Source organism: Mus caroli, unplaced genomic scaffold, assembly GCF_978045245.1.
Source record: "Mus caroli unplaced genomic scaffold, Mus_caroli_1 scaffold_13, whole genome shotgun sequence".
Lineage (NCBI taxonomy): Eukaryota > Metazoa > Chordata > Mammalia > Rodentia > Muridae > Mus > Mus caroli.
Window position 1 is genome coordinate 91,912,016 of NW_028227268.1, and position 14,072 is coordinate 91,926,087.

The 14,072-nt window shown below is 50.2% G+C and overlaps 1 protein-coding gene across 1 annotated transcript; it reads left to right on the top strand.

Moving 5' to 3' along the window:
- Positions 1–363: 363 nt before the first annotated feature.
- Stc2 (stanniocalcin 2) lies at positions 364–12,292 on the top strand. The gene is made up of 4 exons (XM_021178172.3): positions 364–595; positions 2,447–2,589; positions 4,744–4,955; positions 9,684–12,292. Exons 1-4 carry the CDS (start codon positions 445–447, stop codon positions 10,066–10,068), a joined length of 891 nt encoding a protein of 296 aa, XP_021033831.1. The 5' UTR covers positions 364–444; the 3' UTR covers positions 10,069–12,292.
- Positions 12,293–14,072: the final 1,780 nt, after the last annotated feature.

Below are 14,072 nucleotides of genomic sequence, written 5' to 3' on the forward strand. Positions count from 1 at the left end.
ACACCACGCAAACGCGTGGCCGCCGCCAGGTCTGCAACTTTGTGGGGCGATCGCGGAGGCGCTCCGCTTCCTCCCGTAGAAGTTGGCGCAGGCCCCGCCTCCCGCTGTGTTGTCAAACGGGCCGGGGTCTCCGATTGGTCCAGCCTCCGGGACAACACCTGCTCGACTCCTTCATTCAAGTGACACCAGAGCTTCCAGGGATATTTGAGGCACCATCCCTGCTATCGCCGGGCACTCGCGGCGCGGCTAACGGCCTGGTCACATGCTCTCCAGAGAGCTACGGGAGGGCGCTGGGTAACCTCTATCGGAGCGGCGGCGAGGAGGAGGGAAGGGGCCAGCGAGGAGGAAGAGTGGGAGGAGGGGGGAAGCGGCGGAGGAGGAAGAGGAGGAGGAGGGGCGCACAAAGAATCCAGGTCTCCAGGCGGGAGGGTGATACCCAGAACCATGTGTGCGGAGCGGCTGGGCCAGTTTGTGACCCTGGCTTTGGTGTTTGCCACCTTGGACCCGGCGCAGGGGACGGACTCCACGAACCCTCCGGAAGGTCCCCAAGACAGGAGCTCGCAGCAGAAAGGCCGTCTGTCCCTGCAGAACACAGGTAAACGCGTGCGCCCTGCAGCCCAGAGCTGCCGGGGGAGAACAGGGTGCATGCTCGCGGCGCGCCGGGTGCCTTTAGCCCCAAGCCGGCGACCCGAGCTCACCCCGGGCGGCACAAACTCTCGGTGGCTCGGGACGTGCAGAGGGAAGAGCGAGGCGAAGCGAGGTCTGGCTCGGGCTGCGAGAGCCCTGGATCGGCACGTGCTAGCAGGGTGATGAAATGGCTGAGGCAGGACTTGTTGCTAGCCTTCCCGGGGGCTGAGGGGAACCGAGGCTGTGCCTGACGCTGCTGCCAGCTCCAGCCAGAGTCCCGGGCCCGGAGCAGGGCGCACTTCGTCACGCCTGGCCCGTGCGAAGTACCAAGGGACCCCAGAGCTGGGCTCGCCCTGCACCCAGAACTTCGTTTCCAAGCCGGCCAGCCTGGCATGTACTGTCTCCGTTTTCTCCAAAGATGCCGGACAGCCCAGAACTTTGCTGGCCAGTTAGGAACTTTTCCTTTGGGGGAGGGGGTTCGCAAAGCGTACCTCTGCCGCTGCAGCCATGCTCCTAGCCAAGTCAGCAGGGGAAGAACTGTTGACACGATCCGAATCGTGCTCGGCCCTGCTCACCAGCAAGCTGCAGTGCAAAAGCCTGACGTGTGGCACACGGGGCTGGCCTTCTTCCCAGCTCCCGGGAGAGAAAGAAACGTGTCTGCCGCTCGTCTCCTTACTCACGCCCCCACCTCCGCAATTCCTCGGGGGCCGTATGAGAGCGGCGGCAGTGGCGTGCGTGCGCTCCTTGCCTGAGCCGGAATGCACAAGTGCCGGTCAGGGTTCTCCAAGTGAGTGATCGCTGCCCTGCTCGCGACCACGCGTGGAGTCAGTTCAGCCTCTCGCCCCCGCTTGCCTAGGCGCACAATCGAGGGTCCCTCGTCCGCCCTGCCTCCTCTCGGGTTTAGGCACCCCTTCACAAGCACACACCCCTCGTTCTCTTGCTAGATTTCATCTCATACAGATTTTCGACTCGAGCCACGCCCTTCTTCCAGAATACACTTTCCTCATTGTAATTTTGCGGTTGGTTTAAATCGTAGAACTGAGCGAGCCGAGCGAGGCGTGAGACTGCTCTGCCGCAGCCTGACAGCTCCCTGTCTGTCCTTTCAGGCTGACGAATTAGGACATCTTGGAAGAGGGAGCAGGCTCGGGGCCTCTGGGATTCTAGGGGATTAAGTGATATCTCACACCGGATCCCTAATTAAAAGGAACCTCCAAAGAGAAAGGTGGCGGGTGGAAAGGCCAGCCCCCACCTGCCTCCTGCGTTCTGAAGCTGGTGCCAGCTGCAGCTTCCCTGGCCTGGCATTTTTAATGCGGGTGGTTTGGAGGCACGGCTTTAATAGGAATCTTGTTTTGATTTTTAGGTGTTGAATCATAAAGCTGAATTGAAGTTTCTTGGACGCTTTCATCTGGGGTCAGGAAGGAAATGGCCGGATCTTAACGGCAGTGGCTTCTGCAGCCTCAAGTAGAGAACGACATTTAATTCATAAAATGTGGTCATTTTCAAATCTTATTTTCCCTGTGGGTTTCAAAAGCTGAAGTGCTTTGGACTCTTAAACAGTAGTCCCGCAAGTACCTTCATTAAGTGGAAACGATAGAAGGAAGAAAAGAAAACACTCAGACTAAATTCTGATTGTGATATTTGTTTATTTTGGCTAATTTAAAAATACACATACTTTCCATATGTATTAGTAAATAATGACATTTTCTTTCCACTCCTTAGATTCTGAAATTGGCACCACTTTTCTCTCCTTTTTTTTTTTCTCTAGCCCTTATTAACACTTAGCATGGCAGAAAACCTTGTATATAATTTTTCATTTTAGCGGAGATCCAGCACTGTTTGGTCAACGCCGGGGACGTGGGCTGTGGTGTGTTTGAGTGTTTCGAGAACAACTCTTGTGAAATCCAGGGCTTACATGGGATTTGCATGACGTTTCTGCACAACGCTGGAAAATTCGATGCCCAGGTAAAATGAACATAGAGCATGAAAAAATATTGTGGGTTGGTATAGCGTGGTTGAAATATTGGCTTGAATAGACTTGTGAGCAGACATCCTGGATTTAAGTTGTTTGAGGGAGTCTGGTGTTTGCAGGTGTGCAGCTGGGCGCCAGTATCTCCACATTCCCCCATTGCTCTGCTGTCCAGAGTGCCATTAAGCCAAATCCTGCATTCACATGCTATAACCACACAGGCAGAGCAGACTGGACACCAAAGTCATAGCCAGTGATAAAAGTCTGGAAAACTAGAACCCAGTCCTCAAACCCATCACATTAGGAAGAAAGGGCTGAAGTGGTAGAGATCCTAGGTATAGGTAGCAAAGGTTCTTCTGATATATGCATATGTATACACACACACACACACACACACAGAGGCAGGAAGCCTAGAAATTCACAGTCTCCAAAGAGAAGGGAACAGAGTCTCCTCTTCCAATCTGAAAAGTCAAAACCCTGACCTTACAGTCATAGCTGAATCCACCTCAGATATCCCAAGGTAGAGCTGAGTTGCTGCCCAGGGCAGAGAACCAATAAGCAAGCTGATGGTTCTGTCACAGAAGGACCAACTGTGTGTTTAGATGGCTTGTGGCATTAGGATTGTCTTCATTTTGTGCCCTGCCTCTCAGCCCTGTTGAAACACCCTGTTTTATCTCATGCACTTCCTCTCTGATTTCACTGGAACATGATGACTAAGTTTGGAAGAAGTCAACAGTTGAGATATGATTTTATAAAAGTCACCAGTCACCATCCGCAGACACCTTGTGGACAGCCTGACAAGCAAGGTCTGTCTACCAGAAAGGGATGTGATAGCCCCTGCAGCCTAAACTGTGGAGGATGTGAGGTAGCAGAATGGGAAACAGAAACCAGGAGGAGAGGGAGAGAACTTTGAACTCCTCAAGACTCCTTAAAAAGGTTCCCCCTAACCCCCATCAGAACTCACTGGAGCTAGGACACACACCATAGGAAATCCCAAAGAGAGGAGTATGTCTTGGGCCTTCCCGCCAGATGTCAGAGAATACAAGAGGGCTTGTCACAGCCCTCACAGAGGTCATCGCTGCTTGTGTTTTCAACCAACCCTTCCAAGTCACTTCTCAGCACACAGCTACTTAAGAAAGAGCCAAGCCCTGCCCTCCATTCCATTTGGCTCCAGCCAAATAAAAGAAACAGGGGCCACAGGAAGGGTGTGTATGCCACGTGGGTTTCCACTGTCTGTAGTCCTATCTAAAGAGAAAACCAAAATAAATATGCTGGTTGGCTTCCTACTTCCAACCTAACCTGGTTTGCTTTCTCAACTCAGTGATTTCCAGATCTGCTTCTAAAGAAACAAACAAGCAAAAACAAAAACCAGGGGTCGTCTCTTCAGATGGCCCATCACCATAGTAACTGAAGGGAGATTCATGGCTGGTCACCCAACAATGTCTCTAGGCCAGGTTGTTAGGAGTGGAGGCAGGAGCTTGTCCCGGAAGCTGTCTCCTTTCTGGCCTTGGCTCAGTCTGCTGGGGTTGCCAGGAAAGCAAACTGCGGGTCACATGTGTGCCTGGCTGGGAGGATGCTTCCTTTCCCACTCACAAGCTGCCACGCTACATGCCAGGTGGGCCTTTTAGAAACTGTAATCCCAACAGTTTAAAAGCAAAGGATGTTTCTCCTGGAAGCACGAGAGGAACAGATAAGACAATGAGACCTAGAACAGAAATGCAAGGTTCCAAGATCATGGCCTCCATGGATGGAGAGCAAAAGAGAAGTGTGCTCTCGCTAATACTAGCCAAGGAGTTATGGTCCAATCCCCTGGGGTTCCAGAGAATTTGCTACCGGGCAGCCTCCACCCAGCTGCCTGGAGGAAGCCCCCATTTCAGGAAACTAGAAGAGTAACTGGGATGGGAAGACAGAGATCTGCTAGTGTACCAACCTCACATCCACTCTAGCCTGCTGCAGGGGGTTTGGGGAGGTGTCATATCACTCTTGGATGTAGCTCCTATATAGCCTCTCACCTGGAAGTACATCCATTTAAGTGGAACCTTGGGACTCTGAGATCAAAGACTCCTGTGCAAGCCTGAGACTGGCAAGTGTCATCCTGGCTAGTGACGAACTCTCCTTTGGCCCCTCCCTTCTGTGTCCTCCATCTCCAGGGAAAGTCATTCATCAAGGATGCCCTGAGGTGCAAGGCCCATGCCCTGCGGCATAAATTTGGCTGCATCAGCAGGAAGTGTCCAGCAATTAGGGAAATGGTTTTCCAGTTGCAGAGGGAATGCTATCTGAAGCATGACCTGTGCTCCGCAGCTCAGGAGAACGTCGGCGTGATTGTGGAGATGATTCATTTCAAGGATCTCCTGCTGCATGAGTGAGTAGCGTCCCATCCCCAGGAGAACGGGAGGAAGGGCTGCCTGGCAGTGGGGTCCTGAGGGCTGGAAGTATGTTCAAGGATGCTATTTCTAGAAGTGAACTACCTCCTGGTGGATACAGTTGGGGGAATGCCCCAGAAAGCTAGAAAGCCCCCCACCCCCCAGAAGATCATCAGATTTGAAATTCCCACAAACAGAAACATGATTATTTTCACTAAGCACAAAATAGCTAGAGTCAGAAGCACTTTCCACTCTGCCCCTAGCCAAGTCCCAACTGGTTGCTGTGTGGTCCAAGTAGCTCATGGGTGTCAGTACAGACAGCTGGTACCTGGTTTTGTTTGCTAGATGCTATGCCAAGGATGTTACCCAGTCCTCACAACAACTCTTTATATCCCCAATTCACAGATGAGAAAACTGAGTCTGCTGAGGTGAATGACACACAGGGAAAAGCAAAGCTAGGGTCTGGAGTCCAGGCAGTGTGGCTACAACACTTACACTCTTAAATGTTCCAATTTGATCCGCAGCTGTTTCGTCTTTCAGAGACTCCCCTTCCCCTTCTCTACTTCTGAAGAAAGCACAAAACAAACATCAGAAACATGCATGCTAAATTGGATTTTAAAAGTCACAATTCAGTGATAAAGCCAAAAACTCTCATTCTTTGAAACTTGCCCCAGCTGTAGGATCCTGGATTTTGCAGAGCATTAGAGCAGACTACGCCATTGTTTCTAACATGAAATCTGGCCCATAGTCCCCAAAGACAGATACAGATCAAAAGGAAAGCCACCATTGAGCAGACCAGTGCCAGTCACTGCCCCCTCTGTAGCAATGCCCGTCTTTCCAAGGTGACTCATTGGGCCAAATCAGCACAACTTTTGGGTCAACCTCCCAGTTATGTCACCAACATATTCCCTGCCTTCACCACATTAATGCCTAGGTTCTATCAGAAGCCCCCTCCTATCTGCCCACTTTATATGGTCGTTGGTAGATTGCAACACCTTGCTTGGTACAATATTGAATTATTCATGGTGAAATTCTGCAAACTGCTCTTTTCAAAAGAAAAATATCTTGCATGGTTTTGGAACCCTATTTAACACTTTACAACATATTTTTATTTTCCCGAATATTTACAAAGCAATGATGTAATAGCAGCAGCAATTGTAATTGTCTTGGTTTTCTCTTTGGTGTGCCAGGACCTTGTCTATGGGATATCCATGGATTACCACGTATGTCTTTCCAAACTAACTACAAGATTGAAGGTAGCATCTCCATTCCATAGAGAAGGCTAGTGACACTAAGGGCTTGTTTCTTACTTGTGAGATTTGATTCCTACCTTGGAGCCTGGGGGATGGAAATGCAGTCTTCTCTGGCTATGCACTGGGGATGGACGGTTCAAGGCCCTCCCTGACATCAACATCCATGGATGAGAAAGCCTTAGCTATACCAGTGACGTATTTGCATATGACTTAGCATCCTCCCATCTACTCTGGATGAGTGATAATACCTAAAGACAACACAATTGCTGCAAGATATTAGTCTTGTGGTTGGCTAGTTGAATCCACAAGCACTGTATGACTGAAACTGCATCTGAAGAGTAAGTTGGGATGCCTTCTGCCCCACTCTTCCCTAGCCTGTTCTTGTTAGACCTGATAAGGTTCTTGGGTCTTCATATATGACCAGAGCTTCTTCCTTTTTTAAATTACTCCATCATTGTCATCAGAGGGTTAGGGTCGTTTACTTCAAGGTGCTCTTGAAAGAAGTGCATGTTTACAGCCAAGGAACCTCTGAAGGCTCTGTGACTTATTTAAGATGGCTTCTTGGCCTTGTGAGTGGGAGGTTGGACACCTGGTAAACATCTCTGGTAGAGTCCTGGAGTGTGTGAAATGTTGATATCCTCTTAAAAAAGAAGTCTTTGGGATAACTCAGAATTTTCAGGTTTGGGGAACACAGATCCCACCCTAGAATCTAGAAAGGGCTGAAGCACTGTGTTGTTCTAGTGTCTCTTCCAGAGAAGCATGGCCTCCAGACTCTTTTTTCAAAGGGTCCTGCATGCCATTTAGAATAAGCAATGGTAGCCAACACTGGCCTGCTCTGGAGATGCAGGTGACCCACACCCTGAGGAGAAGCATGGATGTCTTAAGAACACTGCCAGGAGACCACGGGCAGGGCCTACTCCTGCTAAGCCATTCCTTCTGGGCAGTGGATTGGGCCAAACTCCAGCTACAGTCCCTTGAAACCCTCCATTCCCTGTTGCAGTGCATCTCTGCAGTGCTTCAACTTCAAGCTGAATTGCCTGAACTTTCCCAAATTTTCAACCAGCTTAACTGGCTAAAGGACCCTTTGAGCCCTAAAATACCAAGAAAGTCATCTCTAAGTGTGTGGCAAGAGTCATGAACACTAGAATGTGAGCCGACTTTGCTTTTTCACGCTAAACAGGAGGAAGTCGGTTGCTGCAGAATCCAAACCATTCCATCCTCTTCTGGGCTCATGTTGGGAGCAGGTTACAGCAGCAGTGGCCAGTCTGCTGCAAGCTGCCCCTGTCAGTGTGCCTATCTACCCCACTTTTTCCTTATGGTCTGCCTCCTCCTAGCTGTGACCATCTCCCTTGGCCTCTGCACACCCTGTCACCAGGTACTGGCAGCCACCAAGGGTTTGGAGCCTCAGGCACATCCCCCTCCTTCAGCCTGTTGACACTCAGTTGAGTGCTGGATTTTGTCATCAGACAGGCTCAGCCTGCAGCATGAGAAGGCACCTTGCCAACCCAAAGCACGGTTTAAATTAACTTACTTGGCCACACACACCCTCCCCACAGGGCTCAGCTTCCTCCCTGAGAGAGAAGACAGAGTAAGCCCAAGAGAGGGAGGACTAGTCAGTCCTGCCTTGGAGGCCGGTGTCTGCCTTGAAGGTCCGGGGTCCAATGTTAGAAACACATGATGGGAAAGGCACCAGAGACAACTGTATTCCCAGGAGAGTTTCATTTAAGAAGCTTAAAGGGGAGAGTCAGTTCAGATTCTGATAGAGTCAGCAAGTGAGTGAACATCTTCTTCCATTTTGTTGACAGACTCAGTAGACTTGAGCTTCATAAAATAGTGTTTGCTTCCAAAAGGTGGAAGGATTTGAGCAATCTCAGCATCCCTTTCTGGGTACCTTCCTCCTCAAAGTACTCAATGAGACAGTGTGAAACTATCCTTACCCTGGCAGAGGCCTGCTGGAGAGAGCTTCAGGACCTAGCCCACCAGCTGGGCACAAACTGAAGCCTAAGGAGTAATGTAGTCTTCAAACCAACCAGCTCCAGAATGTTCCTTTGGGCTGTTCCCAGGTCAGGAAGTATGCCCAAGTGTTCCCAGAGGGAACTTTCCTTTCGCACTCTTTCTGGCTCTTACATCCTTGAAGTAAGGACAACTCAATCCATTCCTATTTGAGGAGTAACTAGCAAAAATGGCAGTGACTATAGCACACATAACAGACACTGCTTTTTCTACAGAGCAACAGTTGCCAACTTGCAGGGGAAGTTTACACACACCCTAGGGTAGCCATCCAAGAGTCAAGTCAAGTCTCAGGAAGGAAAGAACCCTTGCTCCTTATAAATGGCTGCACATCCCATGGTGACTTCCCTATCGGGGTAGGGGGAGGGGGGTTTAGCTGTATGTCCTAGGCAGATATGTCCAGGACTTATACTGGCTAGAGACTGCTTAATTCTAGTTAGCCACACAGAGTCACACAAAGCATCCCACATTCTTTCTGGAATCCAAAGAGGCCAGTGAGAGTTAAGAAAACCTCAGTGGATAGGCCCTGAGAACTCGCTGATGGAGACATATTCTACCAAGAAATCCTATAAATATAAAGAGTGCACACACTTCCTCTGCCCCCTGGAGCGAAGTCCTCCACTTATTTGGCTAAAGAACTCAGACTGTCTGTCGTTGGCTTCAGTGCAGGTGGAGAGCACATCTCTGAGCCCCCCACGAACCTTGTTTGCCTCACAGAGAGCTGTTTTTCTTCTGGACACAGGCACCCTGACAGCCAGCCCACACACCAATGAAAGGGGAGTCCTGGCTGACTGAGGGCTATGGACCGCATGTTAATTCCCTGCTACCTGCAAAGGGAGAGGACACCACAGGGACCTGTCATCCATCCCCAGCACATCTCAGTCCTTCGTAGACTCCCTAGACAGGCATACCCAGCAGCTTTCCAGAAAGCCCTCCATTGTAATAAGCCCGGAGCACACAGACCGGGAAAGTGGCATTAGGAGTCCCTCACTGACAACACCTATGAAGGGCAAGGTACCTCTGGGGTCTCCTGAAGGCTGCTCAAAAGCTCCGTAGTCCAACACTTGCTGAATTTGTCACTGAACACACACACACATGAATTTGATATTGAAGGACCTCCTCCACTTACTAAAACTCACCAGTTTCTGCAGCCTGGATGTGCCCAAGGTCTCTGTTCACACAGCTCTTCTGCCTGGAATTCCTACCTTAAATTAATGTGCTAGCCCTTGGCTTTACTTCTGTGTATCCACACACTGTCAATGGCCCCTTTTCCTAGGGCTCTACACCCATCTGAGGAGCAAGAACCTGCCTTACTACCCTCAGTTGCCTGCTATGGAACCCAGTCCACAAAGATCACCCAAATTAAACACTGTCTCCCTCTTTCTTGACCTAGTCCCAACTCCCCAGGGCTCCTTTAGGACATACTCCATTCTTAACTCTTTCTGCTTTGGCTCTCATCTCCAGGCCCTATGTGGACCTTGTGAACCTGCTGCTGACCTGCGGGGAAGATGTGAAGGAGGCAGTCACCCGCAGCGTCCAGGCTCAGTGTGAACAGAGCTGGGGAGGCCTCTGCTCCATCCTGAGTTTCTGCACCTCCAACATACAGAGACCTCCCACGGCAGCCCCAGAGCATCAGCCCCTGGCAGACAGGGCTCAGCTCCCCAGGCCTCACCACCGGGACACAGACCACCATCTAGCAGCCAACAGAGGTGCCAAGGGTGAGCGAGGGAGCAAAAGCCACCCGAATGCCCATGCTCGAGGCAGAACGGGTGGCCAGAGCGCTCAGGGACCCTCTGGAAGCAGTGAGTGGGAAGATGAGCAGTCTGAGTATTCCGACATCCGGAGGTGAAATGAAAACCGGGCCATGAAAGCTTTCCTCCAGGCTGTCCATTTTCTTATCTATGGACATTCCAAAACATTTACATTAAAGAGGGGGGATGTCACACGCTGGATGTGTGCAAATTGTGGACTTCGTGCAGGTGTGTGAACAGGTGAGATGAAGATTCCCGGGCAGCAAGGTCTCGAGTGCCTGGTGGGTTGGCACCTGTGTAAGCTTATTGGAGGGAGTGTTGTCTTGAATCGGCCGTGTAACTGTCTCTTCGGTCTGTGGAGCTAGTTGGTGGCTTAAGTATGGTCTGTTGTGGGGAGGTCAGCCGGGGAGGGAAGGGGCCACAGGTGGGTGGTAAACCCTCCCCCACAGTTCCCAGTACTGTCTGCACAGAGCAGGGGCTGGGTTCTGGGGTAGGGCTGAGTGGAGGTACAGCTGACAAGGCAGAGAGAGCAGAGAGGAGGAAGGGCTTAGCCCCACTCAGTCCCAAACCGGAAGTTTAGTGCCGTGCATGGGATCTAGTGTTTCAGAGCTGCTGGAGGGGACATGGATGGTACATTTTCTGTGTGTCATTTCTGAGCCATTGTTCTGTCTGGGGGACACTGAAGGAGTGGCCCTGTTTGTTTATTTTGACCACTGTTTCAAGTCTCCATTTTACTTTTTTTTTTAATCAACTGACATCTATGTGTCTGTCATCTAAATAAATGGCTTTCAAACCAAACAACTGAGTCACAAAAACCAGGTTAGAGAAGGAAGAAAACCAACCCCAGCCCATCTCTGGAGGGTAATTTTTTGTGAGGTTTTTTTTTTTTCTTTCTTTTTTTTTTTTTAAGAGCTCAAGCAGCAGCACTGCCTATGTGGGCGTTGTCTCTTCCCCACCCCTGAGCACTGCCCACGTGGTGTCTCTTCCCACCCCTGCCCCCAGCAGCAGCCCCTGAACAGCAGCACTGCCCACATGATGTCTCTTCCCCACCCCTGCCCCCAACAGCCGGATACCTAGAGGGAGAGGGACAGTCAAGGAGTCCTTTCCACACACAGCCTTTCCTTAGCGGTTTGCTATCTCAGCTTGACCCCAGTCAAGGTCCATGAGCCTGTACGTTGGATCGGTACAGCCAAGTTGGAATTCAACTTTGTGGCCTCTGCATTCCTCAAAGAGGGAGAAGAGAGGAAGGCATCGGGATGGCTAAGGAAACCGTTGCCTGTGGGGAATGTCACTCTCAGCATACTTGGACGAGTAGCTTATTCTCCATGGCCAAAGTGGAAATTTAGCGACAAGGAGAGAGGTGTGAATAGACAAAAGAAAAGTCAAAGGGGAAAGAAAGGACTTCACAGGTTCAACACCATGGTCCCCTTCCTCTTTGGCTGACACAGTCTTTTGGCAGCCAGTGTTAGAGAAGTGGAGGGTAGCCTGGGCCCGGTCTCCAGAGCAAGGCTCAGCCAACTTTTTCTACGAAGGGCCAAATAGTAATTAGGGAGTTTCAATTCGGCAAGCTGCATGGTTTCTGCTGCTGATAGCCAGATCTGCCATCACAGCACAAAAGCACCCTCTGCCATACAGACCTGGCTCTGTTCCACTAAGGTTCTCTTCAGCAGGTCCCCAGCTGGACGTGTCTCAGACCATAGGTAGCATGCTCCCTGTTCTAGGGAGCAGGGTGAAAAGCAAGCATTCTGACCAACCCAACTGCCCTTCTTCTCCCTGGCAGGCTCCTGAGGCCACAGAAGGCCATGATTCTCAAAGCACTTCCCCCAAACTCAGCTGGTGTCTCTGTGCAAAGGACCTCCATCTCTCATAGGCTATGCTTTGGGGAGGGGAGGGCTGGCGACTCTCTAGGAAAATCCCAGAAAGGTATGAGACTGCAGAGAAGAGAGTGTGCATTTAGTCAGTTCTGCCCGGAAGGAAGGAAGCCCAACATGCCAGGCTTTGCCACGGGAAATGAATGTAGATCGTAGCATTCTTGCGCCATGTGCCTGCGTGGCACCTTGACTCTTTCTGCTTACATCACTCACAAACATTCTCCATCCTTTCTGGCTCAGCTGCTCACTTGTCCCAGAGTCTGAACTGGGTTTTTCAGTGTCTTGTGCTCACCTACTGATGTTCTATTTGTTGTTCCTACTGTAAATATTCATCGTTCCTATTTATTATCTCTGTTCCCCCACCCCAGGCATAAAATCACTTCCTCTGTTCATTTGAACCCACTGACTCATCTCTGTTGTATATTTCCCCACGCCTCTGTCATCCCCTATCCCCATCCCCATGCCAAAAGTAAATATATATATATATATATATATCTTTTCATGGTTCCTTGTGTGATTAGAAATGTGGAATATATTTATCTCTCGGGCCCCTTTGCTCAAAACTGTCCGAAGTCTTGTGTGCCTGATGGAGTTGTTTGCACAGTTTAAAACATAAACAAGGCAGCCATTGAAAAGAGATGGTCCTCGGGCCTCAGCTTCATACAAGTTCACTCGGAGCCTTCCTGTGAGGAAGGATGCAGGTCTCCAAATAAAGACACAGTGTTTATTTTGAGCTTGGAATCTTAACGAGATGATCTGAACACCTCTCTTTTGTATCAACAAATAGTCCTGTTATTCTAAAATGAGAGGGCCAAAGACAGCAAAACCCTTGACAGCTCAATGCCAATGAATAGGAGACAGCAGGCCAGCAGTCCTCACATACATGTGCACATGCTGGATCTCCAAACCGGCCTGTGGCATCCCTGAAACAACATGGAGACAATGTTGCTGGCACCCACTTCCTAAGGAAGAATAGTAACCGGTGGGCTGCTCAGTCAACTGTCTGCTTCTGTTACTCAGGCCACAGGGCCCAGGCACTGTCACGTGGCATTGTTCTAGTTCAAGCATAAATAAAGGTTTTAAATAAATGACCTGCTCCTGAGCAGTGCTCTTCCGGAACAGCTTTGATGTAAGGTGTAAAGGGAGGTAACTGGAGGGCTGTTGACAATGCTCACTCATCATGCCTGTGGTAGGGAAGCCAGGTCAAGAACCCCCGCTCTCAGCACTTCCTCACCCCAGGGACTGTGGCCAAGGCCCCATTGAAGCCACCAAGAGGAAAAGGAATTCTCTGCCATCCTCAGCCCAGCCAGCTCTCAAAGCTCACTTTTGTCACCTTCCTTCAGCCTGGGGCTACAGCCCCTGCCATCAGCTTAATCACTCAATGGCTTAGGACCGGCTGGCTTGTTCTCCAGGTCCTACCCAGCTCTTGGCTACCACTGCAAAGCAAAGCTTGAGCTGCTCTTCACTCTAGCTTGTATGCCAGGCATCCTGGTGGACACCAAGCAAGCATTATCCCACCCCGAGCGAGCCCAACACTTCTGATTTCTATTCCCGTTTGACAGGCAGAGATGCCCAGGCGGCCCAGCGAATTGTCTCAGCAAGTGAAAAGGTTCTTGCTGTCGAATGTCGATGACCTTCCTTGTGGAGGAGAGGACTAACTCCCAAAAGCTGTCCTCTGACCTCCACATGTGCACTGTGACATGGGGTAGGGAGTGCATACAAACCTGTATATATAAATGAATGAATGGGAGCGAAAGGGGTCTGCAACCCTATAGGTGGAACAACAATATGAACTAACCAATAACCCCAGAGCTCTTGTCTCTAGCTGCATATGTAGCAGAAGATGGCCTAGTTGGCCATCATTGGAAAGAGAGGCCCCTTGGTCTTGCAAACGTTATATGCCTCAGTACAGGGGAATGCCAGGGCCAAGAAGTGGGAGTAGGTGGGTAGGGGAGTGGTGGGGGAGGGTCTGGGGGACTTTTGGGATAGCATTTGAAATGTAAATGAAGAAAATACCTAGTTTAAAAAATGGGAAAAAATGAATGAATGATTGAATGAGCGAATGAATAAATAAGCTTCCTATTTTGCACAAGGCCTGGGGAAAGAATAAATCTACTCTTGTATTTATAGCACCTGGCCTTGGAGGAATTCTGTTGCAGAGCAGGAAAGAAAATGGATGCTCTCACCTTTGCTCCCACAGAGACGGAAGGGTTGGGTGGTATAGTCAGATG